This window comes from Nothobranchius furzeri, chromosome 10 (assembly GCF_043380555.1).
Source record: "Nothobranchius furzeri strain GRZ-AD chromosome 10, NfurGRZ-RIMD1, whole genome shotgun sequence".
NCBI classification, from domain to species: domain Eukaryota; kingdom Metazoa; phylum Chordata; class Actinopteri; order Cyprinodontiformes; family Nothobranchiidae; genus Nothobranchius; species Nothobranchius furzeri.
In genome coordinates, this window is record NC_091750.1 from 51,812,756 (window position 1) to 51,836,321 (window position 23,566).

General features: G+C 40.5%; 1 protein-coding gene across 2 annotated transcripts in view; it reads right to left on the bottom strand.

The window, feature by feature from the left end:
- The window catches only part of gabrb4 (gamma-aminobutyric acid type A receptor subunit beta4), a 91,699-nt gene extending 73,151 nt beyond the window's left edge, over nt 1–18,548 (bottom strand). For both annotated transcript variants that reach the window (XM_015961149.3, XM_015961148.3), the window contains exons 1-2: nt 18,283–18,548; nt 16,676–16,770 (exon numbers count right to left, since the gene is read on the bottom strand). In XM_015961149.3, coding sequence (XP_015816635.1) covers nt 16,676–16,770; nt 18,283–18,362 — 175 coding nt within the window. In that variant the 5' untranslated portion in view covers nt 18,363–18,548. The remainder of the gene's footprint in view (nt 1–16,675; nt 16,771–18,282) is intronic.
- Between the last annotated feature and the right edge of the window lie 5,018 nt (nt 18,549–23,566).

The following is a 23,566-nucleotide window of genomic DNA, read 5'->3' on the forward strand; positions in this document are numbered from 1 at the left end:
GCTGCTCCTCCATATCGAGAGGAGCCAGTTGAGGTGGCAAAGGCATCTGGTCAGGATGCCTCCTGGACTCCTCCCTGGTGAGGTTTTCCAGGCACGTCCAACCGGGAGGAGACCTAAAGGTAGACCCAGGGCACGCTGGAGGGACTACGTCTCTCACCTGGCCAGGGAACGCCTTGGGATTCCCCCGGAGGAGCTGGCCCAAGTGGCTGGGGAGAGGGAAGTCTGGGCCTCTTGTCTTAGGCTACTGCCCCCACGACCCGACTCCAGATAAGCGGATGAAAATGGATGGATGGATGGATGGATGGATGGATAGTCCTAATATTATAAACAGTTTACTGTTAGCTAAAATGCGTGATCCGAGTATTTGGGTTGAGGGAGAATGCAACAAGTCGCTATATAAAGCAGCCGCTACGCCGCTACCTGCATATAAACCGTGTCGCGGACACCCCCATATTGAAATGAAGCTATGCATTACGGGGCTCCCAGGGGCAGATAAGAGTTGGTCTCTCTCCGAGAATAATTATGAATTTAACAATGATTACTGCCTGATGACATTTTCCCAAATCTGCAAAGCTCACTGGAAGGACACAAACTGAGGGCAATATTTCCTGACATACAGGGTTTATTTAATTGTGTGAAAATGTAGCACGTTTAAAAAAACTACCGCGATAATACCGAAAACTGTGGTAATTTTGGTCACAATAACCGTGAGGTTAAATTTTCACACCGTGACAACCCTAGCCCAGCCCAGATGTGCTCACATGTGCACCAGTGAGCCGTGGTTCCACTGGAACGCATCTGACCTCTGACAGACGCACTCTGAACTTCAGATCTTCAGAGCGCTGTTAATAGCCTGACACGTTTAGAATGCTGTCCCACAGTCAGTGTGCTAATATAATAATATAATAATGCTAAAATGCTCAGATGGGAATCATTTCTTGATTTATTTAGTTACAACCACAATGTTCTGTGTGTGAGGTTCACAATGTCAGAACACCTGCATGAGACAGGTGTTAATTACAATCTGCCTGAATGACTCACCACCTTCAGATTTCTCCAACATCGTTAAAAATGATCAAATACAGAACATATCTTGCTATTGACAGTGTGCGCAGGCCAGAGCGCTGAAGCTCGGCGCATTATTATTATGAAGCTAGGGCACATGCGGAGGACACACACACACACACACACACACAATATACTTTTCAACTACATTTATTGGGCCCACTTACTTTTTCTTAGGCCCACCCACAAATGAGTTTCTGGCTACGCTAATGGTGACATATGACAGACTTCTCTGAGCTCCGCAGCCATTACACTTTTCACATCACTCACCCCCTAGTGGCAGCTCTCGCACCCCCAGGGGTGCGCGCACCACACTTAGGGAATCCCTGCTCTAGGGTAAGTGTGGGTTTTCCCTGTCTATACTACCCAAAACACAGCCCACTAAAGCCCATGGTGGGCCCTAACGAGCATGTTTGCTGGGTGGCTTTGTAGTCCAAAACCCTATCATTGGATTTTAAAAATATGTAGTTTTTATTTTATTTTAATGTAACACAAATGACCCAATTCCTCTGAATTAAGTGTTAGAGTTACTAGTGTGCGTGCCCGTGCACATGCATGGGTTATACGAAGAAGCGTGGCATTGTAAAAGGTGTGATCAATTTCCAAAGTCCCTTTTCATCAGAGCTGTGCAAAGAGAGCTGGTTCTGAAACTTGCAAGGAGCACAACAGTAGTGGCATGTACATTCAGGAAGCCACTCAAATGGTGGTGTTTAAAAACAGCATTTATTTGAGAAATCATCAAATTTAATGGCCATCAGTTTCTTAATGAAGATATCGAACTCAGTTCTGAAGAATCTCTGTGTACACTAAGTTGTCTATGATGCCTGTCGGGGCGCCTCCTTGTCGCACGCCAACATCTTCACTCCTTCCTGCTCTCCAGCCCTCGACTCAGTGACATACAGCTGCCCATGGGAGAACACCGGCTGTGGCAAAAAGATTCTGAGCTTGCCGAAGGTCTGGCACTGGGACTTGTTGATGGTCATGGCAAAGGCAGACTTGATGGGGAACTGGTGCCTGGTGAAGGTGAAGGAAGGATGATAGTCTGAGGGCACGATAGGGATCCTGGGGATTAGTACCAGTCTGCCACTGTGGGTGCCTGTGATGACCTCAGCCTGGATGACATGGAGCTGGATGATTTGATGATGAATCTGGTGCCATTAACCATCCCGTATAATGGGTTGAGGTTATGCATGAGCATCAGGAATGGGTGATGTGGTGGAATGCCCTGTGGCTGCAGAGAGTTGAGGAATTTCTCCGTAGCAGGGATGTTTTTTGATGCAGAAGGCACACAGAACTGAACCGGAACCGCTCAGAATACCGCTGCAGCACTGTGAATGTTTAAAAAATGTAATCAAAGGAAGTGAAAAGTTTTATATGGCTACTTCTGCTTTTGATATTCTTGTTTAGTGCTTTGAACATTGGCGCTAAACTAAAGGCTTGTTAGCTAAAAAGTTAGCTTTGAGTTGCCAGATCCTAGCAGACAGTTACTGGAATGTGTCCTTTCATAGTAAGACAGGCTCAAATTAAGCTCTGGCACTAACAACCTTTATCCTCGTTTGAATGCGGTGAAATGACTAGCTGCGCCTCTGAGCAATGAACCTGCTTTCAGCTTCACAGACGACCAGGTATGCAGCGTCACTTGTGCAGCTAACAGCCCAGATGAAGCACTCCGAGATCTGCGGCATCGGAGCTGCAAGGCTGCAGAGTCCCGGGAATGTGCTAACGCTATAGCTCTACTGGAGCTGTTGGATGGACAATCACCATCCAACAAAATCACAATGATTTAACATTTCTTCATCAAGTTGACGCAGTGATAGCTTACTCCTGTTGTTTTGTTTTGTGTCCCTTTTCTGCAGGTCTAGAAGCAGACTCTTGTTCATCATTGATTGTTTATTTTTGTGGAACCCCCCCCAACACTCACACATATACACACCTTTTGTCTCTTCCTTTCTCTTTCACCTCTGTCTCCGTGTCTGGTCGGAATTACAAAGAATTCAAAAAACAATAACAACAAAGTTTTAAGTATCAGGCGTGGCATTAAAAGCAGACACTTTGATGCTCCACCTGAGAGTAAATCTGTTAGGCTTGTCACCAGCATTCAGACATTAATTCTGTTTGCTTCACAGCCAGACAGGACACGGAAAAAATTAACAATAAATAAAATTAAAAAAATAAAAGAAGATGACCATCTTGGAAAACTCCTCCCACTCACTGCATTCTGCGGTAGAGGTCATGGACAGCTCTTTGGAAGGCAGACTGAGACATCTCAGATGTAAAACAGAATGCTACAGTGGGTCATTCATCCCCTCTGCAGTAAGTGTATAACTCCTCAGTTTAACTAAGTACTGGCATTATCCTGGTACACAATAACATCAATGCAATATTCAGTGTGTGTTCAATACTTGTGCAACACCAGATGTACATTATTATCCCTGTGTCCCTTATGCTGCATAATTCTGGAAACACAAATGTTCTTTTTAATAGTTTTTTGTTTTTTTATTGTTTGAAGGTTACAATAATAGCTTACTGCCTTTGTGTGTTTATCTGTAATCTTGTTAATATTGTGTATATGCTGCTGTGACAAGTGAATGTCCACACTGTGGGATTTATAAATTAATTCTATTTTATTATATAAAACCACATTAATTAATCTAACTGAGAGCAAGATAATTAAAATGTTTATGTTTGTTTATTTATTTAGCAGATGCTTTTATCCAAAGTGACTTAAAATTTATAACCTATAGGGCATGTTGTGATCTGTGGGGGAAACCGGAGGACCCGGAGGAAACCCATGCATGCATGGGGAGAACACGCAACTCCACACAGAAACTCTGCAGCTGAGTTTCGAACCTGCAACCTTCGTGCTGCGAGGCAACAGTGCTAACCACTGCACCACCATGCAGCCCTTGTACTTGTAGCATTTCACCTAAAGTAAAATCTGAATAAAAATTGTACAGTTTTGTAGTAGACTATTGTTGTAAACATTTTTTACATAATAAGGCCTCATTATTCCTTATTGAGATTCTTTCTAATTTGTATTGCTGCATTCGTACATTTATTCATCTAATTCGTTAATCAAGCATCGTTAATTAAATAATAAAAATGGCAAGAACAACAGAGATTTTTGCTAAGTCTAGTTTTACAATCATTCCTTTAGGTGGTGAGATGAAATTTGAAAACAATGACATTAGTTTGACCCTACAAACCATTATTTTCTATGTTTCTATATCTCTTTATTATCTTCATGTCCTCATTAAACTTTGATTTGTGTTAAAAAAAACCTGAGAAGACATTTTGAATAAGGTCAAAGAAAAAGGTATTTTTGAACATCTTTAACTCAACACTGATACCCCTGCCATCGATTTGACTGCTTTACATTCAAAAATGTAGTTTATATTTTAGAAACGGAAAGAAATATCCATCTGAAAACATCCTGAGTATTGTAGATGAGTGGCCGTTTGAAAAACAAAAGCTTACGCCAAAGTCACCATTTCAAAAGTGTTTGCATCAGAATCCCCTCTGGACATCGGCCAGCTATTTTTAGTAGCTGGACTTTCAACTTCACTAAATGTACTTTATGGTCAGCTATTCTATTTTAATACATGCATTGCCTTTCCTTGCTCCAACCATTTAGAGCCTACTTTAAACAGACAAGAAATAACAGCGCGCTCAACCATTTTTCTGTTCTTAACAATATTGTACATTTCTGAGTAACGCTTTTTGATGCATGTAGTCCTCCAGAAATGCCCTCCACTTGCTGAGGATAGCATGTTCAAAGCGTTCTCGATACGTCACCCTTCATGCTTTGGTAATGGTGGAAGCTGAGATCATAAAACTCATTCCTGTGATAGCAGCTTGATTTCAAACATGTCCTCCTGAAGGACAGATGTGTGAATGAGGTGAGAGCCGAGCACAGCGCTCCTACAGTATCTCTTCCGATGGACAGGAGACTCGCTCGTTTTTGGATTTTTCTTGTTGATATATCATGTTGGCGTCAATAAAGTAAAATAAATCGTCAGTACGTCTGCACTCTGGTGGCCCATTTTTCACCATGATTTCAGTTCCCATGTACAAATCAATAGCGGACGCAGTGACAGATCATCTCACTTTTTTTTCTGACTGACAGTAGAAAACTGCAGTTTATTTACACACACCATGAGTCCTGAAAGCACAAAGATTCTTACTAAACCAATGAACATGTGACCACATGTTAATTTGCCAGCATGCATTTAAATCAGACACTGTTAATATGCCATAGTTCTTGTGGTAAATAAACTGTTCAGTGCTTGGCTCTAATTTCAGGACCATATGCAGTCTTTCTGAATTCTGGCATCAAAACCAGCTGCATGTGCTGAGTATCAATGTTTCATTTTCTCGAGCAGAATGAAATACGTACAGAAACTAAAATGGCTGAAAACAGCAAGTAGACAGAGCAAATGTAATTCATCACAAAATCTGGAAGTTGTTTTTTTTCCACCACACATGCTGTAAATCTGCTGTAAATGTCTTTTTGTTAATCATGATCTAAAACAGACCTAATCATCTAAATACCTGAGGAAACATCGTATTTGTAAATGTATCGGGAGAATAGTAAATAATTAAATAGGGCTCTTATGAAACTGATTTAGCTAGGTCATGTATTTCATTACTCTACTTTATAAATTTATTCAGATACATTTTATGGATCATCGCTTTTATGCAAACCACTTCATCACACAGCAAGTGGAGTGTGTGTGTCAGAGAAAGCCCATACGGTGTGTTCGAAAGGCTCTGCAGACACTCTCTTAGTCAGTCTTATCTTTAACAAAAAAAGATTTACCGTAGAAGTGTTTAGGTTCTCATGGCCACTAGAATAATTTTGTGTGCAAGCATAAAAGCATGGCTCACTCATGAATTTAGATAAATGTATTGTGTCACAAGTAAAGGACATAAATATGAGCATAAATATTATATCATCCCACTTCTAATTTTTTGTACACTTCTTTTCAGACAAATCTCAATGAATTGCAGATTTCACCTCTTAGAATTGGGTTTCTATGGAAAATTCACATCTTAACTGTCGTAGATAGATTTTTGAACAGCCTCGGTTAGGGAAAGAGTTTAGTTCTTCTGACCAGATTGATAAGCTAACAGCTAGTCTGGGAATGAATAGAATGAATAGCCTTTATAGTCATTGTACAGAGTACAACGAAATTGGAGTGCTACTCCCTTGGTGCTGAATACAATAATGTAATACGCATAAGAAAAATAATGTAATAAACATAAATAAGATGAGATACAGTCATGGCAGAAAAGAAATACAGTCGTGAGTTTAGATACCGTCAAAGAAAACAGGTGACATATCGTCCAAGGCATAATATATTGCACTGGCATATGCATATTGCACTGACTTGTGTATATTGCGCTGACTTGTGTATATTGCACTGACTTGTGTATATTGCACTTATGTAAATTGTATATTGCACTGACTTATGTATATTGCACAAGATGACTTGTATATTGCACAAGATCCTCCCTAAATCTTCTGTGAGCTGTTAGCAGCGATGACTGCCCTGGGGAAGAAGCTGTTCTTGAATATTTCTGTCCCCGTTTTGTATACTCTGTATCTTCTACCAGACCGCAACAGTCCAAACAGGTGGTTGCTGGGGTGGGAGAAGTCCTTGATGATGTTTCTGGCTCTGCCGAGGTATCTGGGGTTTGCAATGTCCTCCATGCTCGGCAGAGAGCAGCCGATGATATCCTGCACTGTTTCAATGACTCCCTGCAGCACCTTTTTGTCTGCAGCTGAGCACCCTGCATACCATGTTGTCATGCAATACGTTAGGATGCTCTCTATGGTGGCTCAGTGGAATGTCACCAACAGCTTTTCCTCCAAGCTGATGCTCCTGAGCATCCTCAGGTAGAGGAGACGCTGCTGTGCCTTTTTTATCACAGCCGTGGTGTTTGTAGTCCATTTGAGGTCCTCAGATATCTGCACGCCCAGGAACCTCATGGAGTGTACCCTCTCCACGCGGCTTCCGTTGATGTAGAGGGGCCCGGCTCTGCTCTGCCCCTCCTGAAGTCCAGCACAAGTTCCTTGGTTTTTGTGATGTTCAGTTTGAGGTTGTTTACTGAGCACCGTTCAATCAGTCTGTCTACCTCATCCCTGTAGTTCGACTTATCTCCCCTAGAGATTTGTCCGATTATGGTGGTGACGTCCACGAACTTATTATGGTGTTCGAGGGATGGCTCGAGTAGCAGTCGGATGTTTAGAGTGTAAACAGTAGGGGGCTCAGAACACATCCTTGTGGTGACCCGGTGCTGAGTGTGATGGTTTTGGACAGGTGGGGGCCGAGCCTCACAGCCTGTGGTCTGTTTGTCAGGAAGTCCTTGATCCAGAGGCAGATGGAGGTTGAAAGTCCCAAGTGAGACAGTTTCTGGATCAGGATTTCCAGTATGATGTGGTTGAATGCTGAGCTGCAGTCCAGGAAGAGCATTGTCACGTAGCTTCCATTGAGCTCCAGGTGACTCAGAGCAGTGTGGAGCGCTATGGTGGTGGCGTCCTCGGTGGAGCGGTTTGCCCTGTATGCGAACTGATGGGGGTCCAGAGTGGGAGGCAAACAGATTCTGATGTGCTTGCAGATTAGCCTCTCGAAGCACTTCATCACCACAGGCGTGAGTGCAATTGGCATGTAGTCGTTCGGGCTGTCCACCGCTTTCTTCTTCGCTATTGGGATGATGGTGGAGGTTTTCAGGCACGGCGGTACGATGTTTAGCTCCAGGGACCGGTTGAAGATTCTGGTGAAGACTCCGGCCAGTTCATGAGCACAGGCCCTTAGAGCCTTCCCATGTATTCCATCAGGTCCTGCCGCCTTTCTTGGATCCACTGACCTCAGAACACCCTGCACTTGATACTCCTGAAGTGTCAGTGTGCCGGTGCTGGGCGCGGGTGGAAGTGATGTGTCAGTGGATGGCCTGGTTGTCTCAAAGCATGCAAAAAAGTGGTTTAAATCCTCAGCCAGTGAGGCATCAGTCCTGGATGTTGCCTGGTTCTTGATTTTGTAGTTTGTGATGTGATTTATCCCCTGCCACATCCTTCTGGGGTCGTTTTCAGCAAAATGATCTTCGATCTTCCTTCTGTAGGCAGCCTTGGCTTCCCTGATGCCTCTCTTCAGCTCCACCCTGGCCGCGCCGTACGCTGCCCTGTCCCCTGACTTGAATGCGGTGTTGCAGATTTTTAATAGGAATTTCACTTTGCTGGTCATCCACGGTGTCGCTGGGACACGGGAAGGGTCAAATCGAAACGTGAACTACCATTATCTTGAAACAAGTCCTATCTCAATTTTTTTTCATAAATGTTTAGATATTAATTTTGCATTAGACAGTCATGCATCAGAAATATAATAACATTCCTGCTGGAAGGGCTAAAGCTACATACCACAACTGCTAGTAGTTCTTGCTAATTGATATTGAATGTGAAATTAGCAACCTAATGAGTTTTGCTATGAATCTTTTTTCTTTAAATTCAGGTTGCTCAAAGAGCTATCTACACAAAGTAAGTACAACCTTTGCACTGCTAAAAATTTTACATTTAACTGGTTATCTACTGCAAAATTTAGCAGTAAGGTTAGCTATCTTTAGCTTGTCATGTTGAGCGTCCGACACTCATAGCCAGAATTTCAGTTTGTCTATCAGGGGAAAAAACATGGAAAAAGGCTGTAGAGATTTGTAGGTTCTGACACTTTGACATCATTGACTCCCAAATGAGTTTGTAGCTACAAGAGATACATTTTTCCATCCATCCATCCATTTTCATCCGCTTATCCGGAGTCGGGTCGCGGTGGCAGTAGCCTAAGGCGAGAGGCCCAGACTTCCCTCATTTTTATAACTTCAAAATATCTCAATGAATTATATGTCCTAAGTGAATTTTTTTGTGCAGACAGGTGTATTTTTATGGTTAATTTTGGCTATACTACTGCAATTTATCTTTTTTGGGGGGAGAATGTGTATTGTTGGGGGAAATGTAAAAAAATAATTAAAACGAATTCCCCTACTCCATTTAATGTAACACTAAAATCATTTTGAAGCGCTACCGACCTAGGTGCATTTTTTGCGCCATTGACTCCCATGTAAATCGTTTTTTTCTAGCAAGCCTTAATATTAGCATATACATATATTCATTTATTATTCTGCCTGGGTTCCCAGGGTAGTTCCAGACTCAATTTAGAGTTTTTTCTACGTTTTCCACTAGATTGCGCATTTTTCTTATCTATGGCGGGGAAATAACTAACGCTGCATTCGAATAAAAAAGATTCTATGAAAAAAATGTTATGACCATTTATGACACTCCAATGTGTTGAAATTTTGCCCATAAAACAAATCATCTGGACATAACACACAAATTTTTTTTATATTTTTTAATTGTTTACATTTCTGGTTATGATCATGCACCTGACAATAAAGGGGGAAATAAAAAGATTAAATCTTAGGAACGCACAAATATTTTATTATATTTTGTGAGGACAGAAGCCATGGACAAAATTCATGTAAAAAACTTGGAAGTTATGAAACATTATATGAGGAAGTATTGTGTCTGCATTTTTTGTGCGAACCAAAATTAAAATTGTGACTTTTTTAGAAAACACAAAATTACACCAAATCTATAAAGTGAGCAAAAATATTTTATGCCTATTTGTGACACTCCAAGGTTGTGACAGTTTAACCCCCAAAAAAGTAATCTGAACATAAAACACAAAAAATTAATTAATAAAAAAAAGTTTTTTTCTTATTTTCATAGTTCTATAATTGATCATAAACCTGGCAATAAAGGGGTTAAACCTCAGAAACACACACATTGTTTATTATCTTGTGTTAGGGCTGAAGAGAAGGATAAAATTCATGTAAAAAAATAGGGACATATGAAATATTATATAATATTTCTATAGGAAGTTATCTATGTGCATTTTTTTGTGCTCAAACACCAGAGATGTTTGGAAATTAAAAGGTAATATAAGGGTTAACAAATGTAAGTCAACAAACACATGTATGCAAACAACTTTTTAAAAGACTGCACAAGTACATCTCTGCCTGGGAAATTGAAGATATGCCCGTGCAATGTGTATACCACTCTATCGACTTCCAAAGCACATCCTTATTCATTATAATTTATAGTTTTGCAAAGAAGTTTGAATAGTAGAGTCCACATTGGAGAAGATATTGCAATTGTACTTTATTATGAGTGAAAACGACCTGAACTCAAATAGGGTATTGGTACAAACAGGTTCTTTAATGGCTGTAATTCTCTACAGTAATCCTCTACCCGCTCCTAACACACTGTGATGATTTTTTTTCTACAGTCACAGTAGGTGCCTGATGTATTTCCATTTCTTCAGGCATATCTGAGTATCTAAAAGACATTTCAGTACCTAGTCCAGCTTTACAACGGCCTCTGCTATTGCTAGCCTGGTAATCAAAATATTGTATGGGCACATGAGGATCACAGCAGAGTTTGTACCAAGATGGAGCCTTTTTGTTTTGTTTTGTTTTCTTTTTTGTGGAAGAGAACTTGAGCTCAGTCCATAAATGGCATGCTTAATAGTTATAGTCAAATTAATAATTTTCTTAATTTCTGCGTTATGACCTATCTGCCTAATGCAACATCAGTGATTGGGAAATGCATTCAATTTTTTAAAAAACTTATTTGAGCTTCTTCTGCCTAAAACAAAGCACACAAACTGTACCAAAAACATTGGTGTTTGTGGGTGTAAAGCTGGAGTATACTGAGATTAAAATGGATTTCTTGCCGATTTCATGATGGTTTGAGGATGATGGATCTACAATCTTTATCAACAAGTAGGCAGCAAGCATGCGCAGCTTGACTGATGACATCAACCATTTATTTCAAATATTAAGTCAGCTATGGATTATTTACAACATAAATTACCTAAGTGAATTCTGAGTAAACATAAAAAAATGATTTAGCTGCCATTGCGTTTGCTTGACTATTGCAGAGTTCCTCCTTTGACGTCCAGTTTGGCACACAGATCAATGTAAGGAAGAAGGTGATGTCAGGCAGGGCATTTTGTCATGGCTATACTGGTGTGACCACTACAAATGAAAATTGATGGCATCTCCTAGGACCTTGTTTTTGCCCATGATTCTAAATTTTGTCTCATGAAAATGTGCATTTAGAATAGTCTTTGTTTCAAGCATGGGTGTTAGCCAGGAAAGAAGCCACCATTGGTCTCCAGCATTGTGCCAAATGTAAATCCTATGTGTTGAATCTTGAGTGCTTGGGGTCGTCAGCAGTTGTGTCACAGCAGAAGTAGCTGACTGATGGTGCAAATGTCAAGGCGTGATGAAGTACAGCTCCCGGGCCTGAGAGGAAACCACAGCTACTCACTGGATGGGATTCTCAACCTTCAAAACTTGTCCTAGTTAACTTTAGTATGCTGAACTTCAACAAGCTAGACAAATAAATGTTTAATAGATAACTTGAATATTTTGAAATGGAGTTCTGCATAATGATATTGAACAAACCATTTCTTCCCCACATTTGGCAGAAATATTGTGGTATTATGGTCTCAAGTGCTACAGCTAGCAACTGCTATTTGTGTTTGGATATAATCATACAATTCTATGTTGAGAACCCTGTCATGCATGAACCCTTAGTGGCAATCTACAAGTTTGTAAAATAGTATTTACATAAACTGCTATGATGTTGTTTGGATGATTGTTGTCATGGGACAGTAGAAATGCACTTTAGTCTGTTCTCCAATCAACTCAGAACTACACTTTATTTCTTGAAACTGAGGTAGCTCAAAGAGTTATCTACAATAAAAAACACATTTATTGCTTGGATCTCAACTATTAATTGAGTCAGTCAGTAATTGTACCTTTTTAGCAATAGTTATCAACACAGGTGTTCCACAAGGATGTGTATTCAGCCCACATCTGATCACACTACTCACATATATTACAAAGTTTGCAGATGACACTGCTGTTGTTGGTTTGACAAAATGCAACTCTACTTGTAGGCAGGGCAAAGAGGAGCTTGCTCATTGTTTTACAGCACACAATCATCATTGGGGTTAAGAATGTACTTGGGAATGTATGTGACCACTGACATTACATGGACCATGAACACATACACCATCATTAATAAGGAACAGCAAAGGCTCTATTTCACAAGGTGGTTGAAAAATCCCAGTCTCTGAGCTGCTGTTTATTTTATGGCTGTGTGGTCTCAACATCTTCCATAAAGGACAGGTAAGACCTGGTTCACATAAAATATGTTAAAACTGTCTCCTTTTCAAAACAGTAGAGACTCCACACTTGGCAGTAAAAAGCATAGATATAACAGTTTTGGAGTGTACGGCTACTCACCATAAACAACACGCCACACACATATTGATTTCTCTTACAAGCAAGATCAAACATAACTTCGGAGTAAACAATCAAGGCGGACAATGAGGATTTGGATTCCCCTTGATACGGGCAGCTTGCTTCCATCCTCTCAAATCATGATTGGCTAAATATCACATTCAAAAAGCAACATGCTCATTTGTCTCTAAATTGAGTGAACGTAATCTAACATGTGTTATCCCCAATTTGTAATTGGGATTGCCCTACGTCCTTCTGAGTAGAACAGATCAGATTTCTTTTAACACACCCCACACAGCAGGAATATCTGATGAGATTATCTTTAGCATTAATTATCTTGCTGTGTGAACTAGTACTAAGGAAACTGCTCTGAGACTGACAAGAAGACACTAGAAAGAGTGGTTAGATTTGCTCAACAAACGTCCAGAAGCAGCCACGTTCACCAGAGGACATCAACATTAACATAGCGGATTAGTACTAAGAATGTAGTGACGGACATAACTCATCCAGCAAATGAAATATCAACCCTCCTTCCTGCAGGCAGACTGAGGAGGCTCAGAGCCTTAAGCATGTGAGTCCCATAACCTCTGATCAAGAAACATTAATCTCTGAGAACAAAGTAAGGACCCTTGGTGTTATCTTTGACCAGGACATGTCATTCAAATTCCAGGTTAAACAGGTTTGTAGGATTTCCTTTTTCCACCTTCGGAATATTGCTAAGATTAAAAGCAACCTTTCCAGGAGTGATGCTGAAAAACAAGTTCATGCATTTATTACATCAAAACTGGATTGCTGTAATTCATTACTCTCAGGAAGTCCACAGAATGTAGTTAAAAGTCTTCAGCTTGTCCAAAATACTGCAGCTAGAGTTCTGATGAGAATTAAAAAGAGAGATCATATCTCTCCTGTCTTAGCTTCCCTACATTGGCTACCTGTTAAATTCAGAATAGATTTTAAGATCCTTCTTCTCACATATAAAGCTCTTAATAATCAAGCTCCATCATACATCAGTGATCTGATTTTTCCATACGTTCCTAACCGAGCACTTCGCTCTCAGACTGCAGGTCTACTGGTGGTTCCCAGAATATCTAAAATTAGGATGGGAGGCAGATCTTTTAGTTATCAGGCTCCTCTCCTATGGAACCAACTCCCAGCTTTAGTCCATGAGGCAGACACCTTGTCTACTTTTAAGACTAGGCTTAAAACATTTTTATTTGATAGGGCCTATGGTTAAAATCTGATGTTAGCCTAAATCTGGACAAGTGGGGGAGTAGAGGGAGGTGGAGTGTACAGTCGGTAAAGACGGCTCTCCCTTGCCCTGCCTCCAACAGGCCTCCATCTAAATAGGATAGATTATCCAGAGTTACCTCTGTAGTTATGCTGCTATAAGCTTAGACTGCTGGAGGATACACTGACCACTTTTCACACTCTACTACTTTCTTCTACAATCTGCTCTTTAACTGTATTTTCTGCAATTTCAGCTGTTAACTTTATTTTCTCTCTAAGTGTTTTTCTCCCCAGAAGAAGCTACAATGATGTTCTGCTGAGCTGTGGTGGCCTCATGGAGGGGGCTATCATCTAGCACACTGCTGCTAACCACTTAAACATTCTCCCTCTCCTGATAATAACTTTTTGCTTTCCTTGACGTTGGATGTGCTACTACTAGTTTATCCGTTTAATTATAGATCCACTAGGATAAATACAATAAAGTTTATCTCTCGCTAAATAGAATATTTACTAAGAAATCACAATATAACTATAGACACATTACTTTGTCTTGTGTGTGTGTGTGTGTGTGTGTGTGTGTGTGTTATTTGTGTGTGTGTGTGTGTGTGTGTGTGTGTGTGTGTGTGTGTGTGTGTGTGTGTGTGTGTGTGTGTGTGTGTGTGTGTTTGCTCTGTCTTCTCGATCCCCAGTGAGTCGTGGAGGATGGCTGCTTATACTGAGCCAGGATTCTCTAGAGGTTTCTTCCTGTTAAAAGGGAGTTTTCCTCTCCACTGTCGCTATATGCTCGCTTAGTATGAGGATTGCTGTAAAGTCACTGACACTAGTCAGTGACTTGATGCAATTTGCTGGGTTCCTTATATAGGAAACATTATTTCTGATTGGCTTAATGAACTGACCCGAATTGAAATGTTTATTATGTGAAGTGCCTTGAGACGACTCTTGTCGTGATTTGGCGCTATATAAATAAAATTGAATTGAATTGAATTTAATTGAAACCTCTTCTTAGCTAGGACGACGGTTTTCCCAGCAGAACATGGTGCCCCATTACGACCACATCTGTAGTCGTAATGTTACTGTGGGCTTTTGGGCTTCACTTTTTCATCAACAAGCAAGTAATAAACAAATCTGTCCTCATTGTACATTCAAATGATGATATTTCTTAAAACTATGTTTGATTTTAACATCAAGATAGCAATAATGCACATCTACTATGAGTTTTTACATTTAGACCTAATATATATATATATATATATATATATATATATATATATATATATATATATATATATATATATATATATATCTTGTGCACAAAATACCACATTAATAACAATATTACACATATATTAGGTCTAAATGTATATAAATAAATAAATATTTATATAATACTGCATTTTAGGTGTCAGGAAATGTAATTACTTATTTTAACAGCAAAGATGAGAAACTGTTTAATATTTAGATGATTATTTTTCATTATTGATAGTGTTTTTCCAATATTCCAATACTAAATCAATAAATGTAAGAATCATGTTTGAATTGGCAACATTTCCAAAACAGAGACTTAAACCAAAGACATAACCTCAAGTATGACATAGTTTTTCATTGGCTAACATCAAGCTAACGCATCTTGGCACATAAGCCTTCATCAGAGCATCTGCTTTTGGCAGAGCACCCAACCAGTGGAAAGTTGGATGAGGAGGTGCACCTGCTTTATGTTTTTCACTGCTTGATCTCATTATCATCAAGGGTGTTGTAGTAGCAGGACTGACAAGCTGCTGCCTGAAGCGCATTTGAAAATATAGGAAGAGTGTTGAGATACATGTGATAAGCACCTTTTGGATTTTATCTCTAAATAAAACGATAATCATCAAAACAAATGTTGGGGTCCACAGTTCAAGTTGTGAAGAAATTAAAATATTTTTTGATGTGAGCAAGTTTTGGTTGGATATTTTTAAATACCATGTTACCATGTTTAGCCTAACCCTAACCCTGACATTTCCATGTTTCAGTCAATTTTTCATAGCTCTTGTGCACAAAATGCCACATTAATAACAATTAATAAAACTCAAAGTAAAGACAAAAATATCTCGGTTATGCAAAATATTTTTACAACCGAGTTGGTCTATGGCAACAGTTTCCAACATTGGGGTTGGCACCCATTGTGGATGTAGCATTAAAAATGGTGGCTATGTTGGATCACTTTTGTAGTTTTTAGCCATTTGTGCAACTCAACCACTAATATTTGTATTCTCGAATCAACATTGACTATTTTTGGGTCAGGAAACCTTTGGTTGATGACTAATGCAGGACAACATTAGTGTGGATCAAACTGATATTTATTGAACATATGTGCATGTCTTATTTGGAAATGTAGAACTTGCAGACAAAGACAAATTATGGCCAAGAGAATTTTACCATAAAAAAAGCATCATTGCTTAGCTGTCAACCAAGTTGAAATAACTGTGCAATCAACACAAAGTCTAATTCTGTCCAGTCACATGTAAAGATATTTTACCCCAACTAAATGTGGTTTTGTTTCAGATAAGGGTTTCTTTATCTAATAAGCTCAAATTCTCATCCAGTATTATTGATGTTTTGAAAACTGAACACATATTCAGCAATCTACCTGAAATCATAAGGGATCGCAAAACCTGCAACTAGTTTAGACCATTCTGTTTTTTTTCAGCAAAACGGCAACTAGTTAGCAAGAGCAAATGCACAGTATCCTGTCATTATTATTAGACTAATACGGTACTACTCACATAAATATTGCTGAACACAGTTCTTCTCCAAAACATATTAAAGATCAAGACGATTTAAAGAAACAAAAACATGTTCTGTTGCTCTTCTTCATGTGTGGCCTGCTTTTACACAAGTGGACAACTTTGATACGTTTTGCTACCAGCCAGCTCTTCAACATATTTTAGACAGGTGACTCACAAATAGCAGGATGCTCAAACCCTGACCTGTTGACACCCACCACAGTCAGAGCCCAGAGACCAAAGTTAGTCACAGAACGTACCTCCGAAATCAGGTCTTAAACGGATGTCATATCCCTTCAGCAACTTGTCCACGGTAGTCTTTGCCACAGTCATTCCAGTGCTTCCGGTGGAGGAGCTGAGGGCAGAAACCACAAGCATAATGGCCTCCTTTAAACAACACAAGTAACGACACTGATTCTTTTTGATGTTTTTCATTTGGCAAGTTTGGAACATTTTACTGCTGGTGCTATATGTTTTCAGCTGGAAAAAAATAATGCAACCTTTGATGGGAGAAAGCTATTGTGTCAGCAAGGGAATGCTTTAAGGAACGTGAGATTAACTGAACAACTCATTCACAAATGCCTGCATCTCAATGCTGATGTAGTCAACATCAGATCAGCTTTAATATTTAATTTGCTGATCAAATTACTAGATCTAACTGAGACACGGTGGCAGCTATGCACGTGCCTGCAGTTTCACACCACCTACTGCATGTTCATCCACAGAGGTGAGTTGGGGGGGGGGCAATAGTGACAATAAATCTTTCAAGCCTTTTATTAATGCTGGTCCTTCAAAATGAAGGCATTTAAAGTAACAGTGCCCCTGTCATGTTTCCGTCCTAACTCTGTTTTATTCACGGTTATGTCTAAAGAAAGAGAGCTCTAACAAAGCCTTCCATCTTGCAGTCAAAGACCCTGTCTGAGCTGATTTTGAACCTGGAAAAAGAAGGGAAAGGCCATTTAGGGGGGATTGACACCAATAACACTGATGACCTGCATCACCTGGACTCACTAGTTGGGGTTTCTTAGAAAGAGGAAGGTGGAAGCTGAAGCAAAATCAGAAAACTTCCAGTCTCTTGATAATGCCATGATAGGACTCTTCAGATATTTTGTGTCACTGTTCTAGCTATTTGGTTTCAGGATCTCCAACACAAAAGCATCACTGCTCGAGGGAAGGAATGCCTGAATCTGATTTTGACAGAATCAGAATGTCCAGAAGTCTCTTAACTGATCGCTGCAGAGAAGGAAACTGAGCACGGACCACAGGGGACATACATCAGTGTCCTCAACATCAAAACAATAAGAGAACCCAACAGGAGAAGCTGTCTGGGATGATGTTCGTGGAAGATGGTGCAGAAATGTGGGCTGTAAACATTAAAAGGCCTTGACAAGAGCTTATTTATTAAAACACTGAAAGCTTCTCCAGCCTTTAATCTAAAGGGAAGGAGAAAACCTGCAGAGATTTTTTTCTGATTTGGATTGATTTGATTTTGGTCAATAAAACGAGCAGTTGGGATACTGGGAATGAATATTAGAGAACTATATCTGTCTATAATCAATGAATAATTGATCTGATCATAATAACAGCTTATCTAAGGATGGCCATCTTGCATGTATGCACGTATATCCTCTTTTTGATATCGGAATGAGGTTCACAATAGGCTTGCTGTTGTGCACACGCATGTTTCTACGCACGCGCGCGTCACAGCTCTGTCTAATAGAGCATATATCGGCAGCAATGCCCCTAATAACTAGGCCTGGGTACCCCGTTAATGTAATTTGCCACATCTCAGCCCTTTTATTGATCGTTGATCTCGTTTCATTGGTGTGAAAGTTTAATTTTTCCCTCCCGAGAGCCATTTTCTTACCTTTGAACAAAGCATACGAAGGACAAAGCCGCCAGAGCAGAGAAAAATCCACATAATTTTTCTTCTTGACGACCCAACATCTCCACAAATCCTTATAGATATAGCTCCTGTAATCCAACCAGTCCAGTGGTCCTCCCGAAAAAAAAACTGCACAAAATAAAAACAAGGCAATCCCAAAAAAGAAAAAGAAGAAAAAAAAAAGAATTGCCTTTTGAGATGGTCGAATAAATGAGTCTACATCTACTATGTCTTCATTCTAATAACGGGCTGGGTGGTTTAAATATAAAAAAGAAGAATGTGGTGTTTGGCCCCTGCTGTTTTCCACAGCTATGGAAATCCGTGCAGGTCACAGAGCCCCTCGACCAGCACCAGAAGATCAGACATCTTGTTCGAATAATAAAAACAGCCTACACAGTACTTTTAAAAGTGATGACAAATGTTCTCCCTCTTAAAAAAAAGAAAAAGGAAAGAGAAAAAAACCCAAACAAACACTGGCATGAATGACTGAGCAGCAGCCTCCTGACGATCAAATTGGTGGATGAAATTTCCCAGTCCAAATCTGCAGAAGAGGCATGGTTCCAGCGAGGCTCTGGCGCCAGTCTTTAACGCGATGCTGTAATAAGATATTAGTTTGAGCTGAAAACGATGCTCGGCTGACGGGGAGCGGGTGGGTTCACGCGCACGAAAATTTTTAATTAAAGAAAAAGAAAAATGGAATCTTCATTCCCCCCTTCTTTTTCCCCCGTTGCTGCTGTTGCTGCTGATGATGTAGATCAGCGCAAAGTCACTGAGGGGAAAATGCACAATGAAAAAGCTCTCGGTAATATCTGATGCAGACGTCAGAGCGGGCTATCGCTCCTCTGGTGAAAAAAATAGATGCCCAGAAATACGGATGGTCCCTGTTTAGTCAAAGCATGTCTCCCAGCGTCGGGCTGGGAGAAAAAGAAAGATGCGAACCTACGTGAGAAGGACTCCTGCCTCAGCTGCCTTGCGCTCAATGGCGTTTGGACACGTTAACACGCTCCGGTTGTCGTCTCCAGTGTCCAAAGAGACATGGTGAGGAGACCTGGTGTCCTGTCCTCCTCTGGATCCGTGTTTCAGTTTGATTTAAAATTAAGTCCCTCACATCTGAGGGGGGGAGAGGGAGGAGGAGGGGGGACACCTAGGTGAATTCCTTAGCGACAGGTTGTCCAAGCGCTGAATTTTCTCTTTGCTCCCCATTAGGATGCTGCGCGTGTGTGTTGCTGCGTTTTCATGCCTCAGCCACATGTTTGAGTCACGCGCGCGCGCGACGAGTGCACGCGCCCAAATCCAAAAAAGTATCCCTTTTTGTTACTCAGTTTATGATTATCATAATTATTACCAGAACGTAAACTTTTTTTTTCTGCTGGAGATTGCGAACGCGCGCACATCACAATCTAAGAATCACAGTGAGTTGTGTTACATACAGAGAGGAGGTTTTCTTCAGGGATCTCTGTGCTGTCCAGTTGCTAAGCAACCCAGCCAGCACTGATGCAGTTGTGGTGATTCGAAGGCTATGCGCAAAGGCTCATTTAAAGGAGTAGACCCAGTGCTGTCAGCGGGACAAAAGGAGACAGCTACTGATGTACAACAGAGCTTAAAAACAGAGAGAGGGTGTGAGTGTGTGTGTGTGTGTGTGTGTGGGGGGGGGGGGGGGGGGGTCACAATAAGGAAGTGTAGTGTGCATCACTGGGGAAGGAAGAAGCACTGCTTTTGCTTCATCATCATTATTTCTCCATCTAACAATCACTTTCAGGATCACAAGGACCATGTTCAGAGCCAACAGGGCTTATAGGCTTAATGTCATAGTCAATGCCTACCACTTTAATGTATATATATATAGTGGAACTAGAGTGAACCATTTTTCCTGTTAGCAAAGACACATTAATTAGCAGCTAATCATTCCAAAGAAGTTTACACATTTATTCATCCATTCATTTCCTCTGCAAGGTCACAGGGAGATGGTCATCAAAGACGGTGTGGTTCATTGCCTGACGGACAACTATCCACTCACACCTTCACACCTTGTGACCATTTAGGAACAACTGACCTAATGTCCAGTTTTTTGGTCTCTGGGAAGTAACCAGCATGTCCACGGAAAACCCATGGGTGGGTAGGTTAGTGGTGGTGGTGGTGGTGGGGTGGGGGGTTGGAAGCAAACGATACACTAAACATTTCCAGCTGAGTGTTGAGCCTGTGACTTTGTAGTTGCTACTCTGCAATGGTGATACCAACTGTTCCACCATGCAGTCCTTTTTGTTTTTCACAGATTTTTAGCCAGAATTGGGTGAGGAAGTAGCCGAGAGTCTTTCCCAACACTTGCTCTGAGTGCTAACAGATTGCGATATTACACGAGGTCACACATACAGTATCAAGATTTGACCAAAAATGGTTATGGCTCTGACATTTTTTTCATATTAGAATCTTTAAACGTCTGTAGATGAAATGCATTCCTGCAAAGAATATTCAGCCATTAATATATTGACATATTCTGCTGGGATGCATGAAACAATATAGCACCACATCCCGCCCACTGATGCCGTCACAGCCCTGAACCAAATTAATAGGCAAAGTGTGGAAAACAGCAAGTGATGTTTTCTGATTTACACTATATGTCACCCTTTCTGAAATGTCACAAACGAGCCAATTATAGTTTGGGCTTTAGCCGTGCAGGAAGCATAAACTGCCAATCATATGACAGAGATAATGTGGCAATTTGAAATAGAGTGGCATTGCAATTACATACTGTATGTCAAAGGCTAACGCCGTGACTGGCCGTGACCTGGGACTGAAGGGAGGACAATTAACTTAACATGATCTGCAAGACAGTCAGACTGGCTTTCACAGTTGTTGCTTCACATGGACCCAGCAGTTATAAACAAGCATCTATGGTTCTGAATGTGACCTTAAGTAACCTGACATTTCACTTGCTGAGTTTTGTTTATTTCCCAAACTCTACTACTGTTTTAACTTGATGTAAAGTGATCCAGAACAATTATTGATAAATTAATAAATGCACTCTATCAGGGGTCTGCCCTTGAATGAATGATCAGTATTCACTTATTGAGCACTCAATAACGTCACCAGTCTTTTAGGGACCTACTGGCAAACCTTCTATCCAGTTGGAGGGATGGACTGGGACAATAATTTAGCCTAGAAGTGTGATGGCATGCCAGTCATCTGAGAGACGGATGCTTATATTTATATTTTAAGACACAAGACACAAAAATGTTCAGGGTCTTGTTCACTAATGGGGGAAAGATGGAGCGTGAGATCAATAGGTGGATTGGTGCTGCGTCTGCTGTTCTAAAGAGAGAGCTGAGCCGGACAACGAAGCTCTCGATTTACAGATCCATCTACGTTCCTACCCTCATCTATGGTCATGAGCTTTGGGTAGTGACCGAAAGAATGAGATTGCGGGTAAAAGTAGCCAAAATTGGTCTTGTCTGCAGGGTGTCTGGACTCTCCCTTAGAGATAGGGTGAGAAGCTTGGTCATCCAGGAAGGGCTCGGTGTAGATCTGCTGCTCCTCTACATCGAGAAGAGCCATATGAGGTGGCTTGGGCATCTGTCCAACCAGGAGGGGACCTAAAGGAAGGTCCAGGGCACGCTGGAGGGACAGTCTTTCTGCTTGCCTGGGAATGCCTCAAGCCTGATTTATATTTCTCGGTCTGCGGAGATACGCAATGCCATTAGGCATCAAAGTAAGGGCTCTGCAGCAGGTCCACAGAGGGTGACAGACGTGCCCAATTTTTTAACAGTCTGTTGAAAGTAATGGAGACTGCAAGTCTGTGAATGGTCAGGAAACCACTTCCTTTACATTAGTCAACAACACCGCCATTTACTTCTCTTCAATATATTGTCCCTGGTTTTTATTTGAATTTCTCAGATCATATAAGGCCAAAGATACTGTTGGATATTTGCTTTTATTCCTGTTTTTCTTTAACCTTTGCCTAATTGTTTGTTTTATGTTTTAAAATAACTTTAGTAAATGAAGATGTTTGAATGTCTTTAAGCTACTTGCTGTGTGCCTGGATTTGGGTCTTCTTACCCAATTTCACTAAAAGAGAAACCAAATACATTACACTTGAAGACTGGTTGGACAAACAATATATAAAAATCCGTGAACTCACTTTCCACATTTATCATCAGCAGAAGTGCTGAAGATTGTGGTTAGAACCCCCGCACACACAGTCGTTCACCACGATTTTACAATTTGTAGATTGCTTTAGAATATATTTTAAGAGACATTGTGTAGTTTTTAGCATTAATATCTGGAAATATCAATGGAAATGTTGTTGGAAATTGATTAAATGATGCCCAATTGAAAAATATTGGCGGATTTGTAACATATAACCATAAAAACCGGGTCTAAATATGGAAGCGGGTCTAAGTCTCTGAGCGATGCCAAATTAGAGGATATGTTTCTTTCTATGGGAGCCTGAGAGGACAAAATGCATTTACTGATTTGTAACAAACGGTAACAAAACTTTTGCCATTCATGAACATTGTTGTTTTACACATTTACCACTTCACTTGTTGCCAATGATGAAAGGGAGTCCGATGTAATCATTTTGTGACCATTAGCCTCGTTAATTCTTATAGTTTTCATAAAATCGATAAATGGGCTCCAACCTTATCTTCAAATTCATGTTATTTTAATAAAAATGCATGAAACCAAAATATGTTCTCCCTCATGAATAAACTGTAGAGGAATTTGTCTGTTGAGTTCTTGTTGAAGCTGTATACTAGTTTCCAAGCAGTTGATCTCCAACTGATAATCTTGTGGAGCAGTGACAGAATGGTGACAGCATGCTATGAATTATGTCCGTCTCTGAGCATGCTCAGTGTACACATCAGCAAAATTGCACCTCCATTCCCAGTGTTTCTTAAGAACCGCAGTTAACAGCAATAGTAATCTCAGAAAAGGGACTCTAGCTCTGTAGATGCACATCCACCATGTTTTCTTCCTCCATTCTCGTTTTACAAAATCTACATGTTACGTAACACATGCAAGTTACTGTGTCACCCTTGCTCCTCTGATATAAATAGCATCACATGGTTAATGCATTGGTGCCTTCCAGTCACTGGCGTTTCCTCCTGCTGTTTATATCCGTCAAACGGCGTCATCATGGGCTCTAAGTAACAGACGATATATTTAACCGATGTGTCTAGTGATGTTTCAACATGCTTCATCCCCTCTTCATCAGGCTCTGATGCTTCGTAATGAGAAACCATTTAACATTAATGTGTTGTGGAATTTT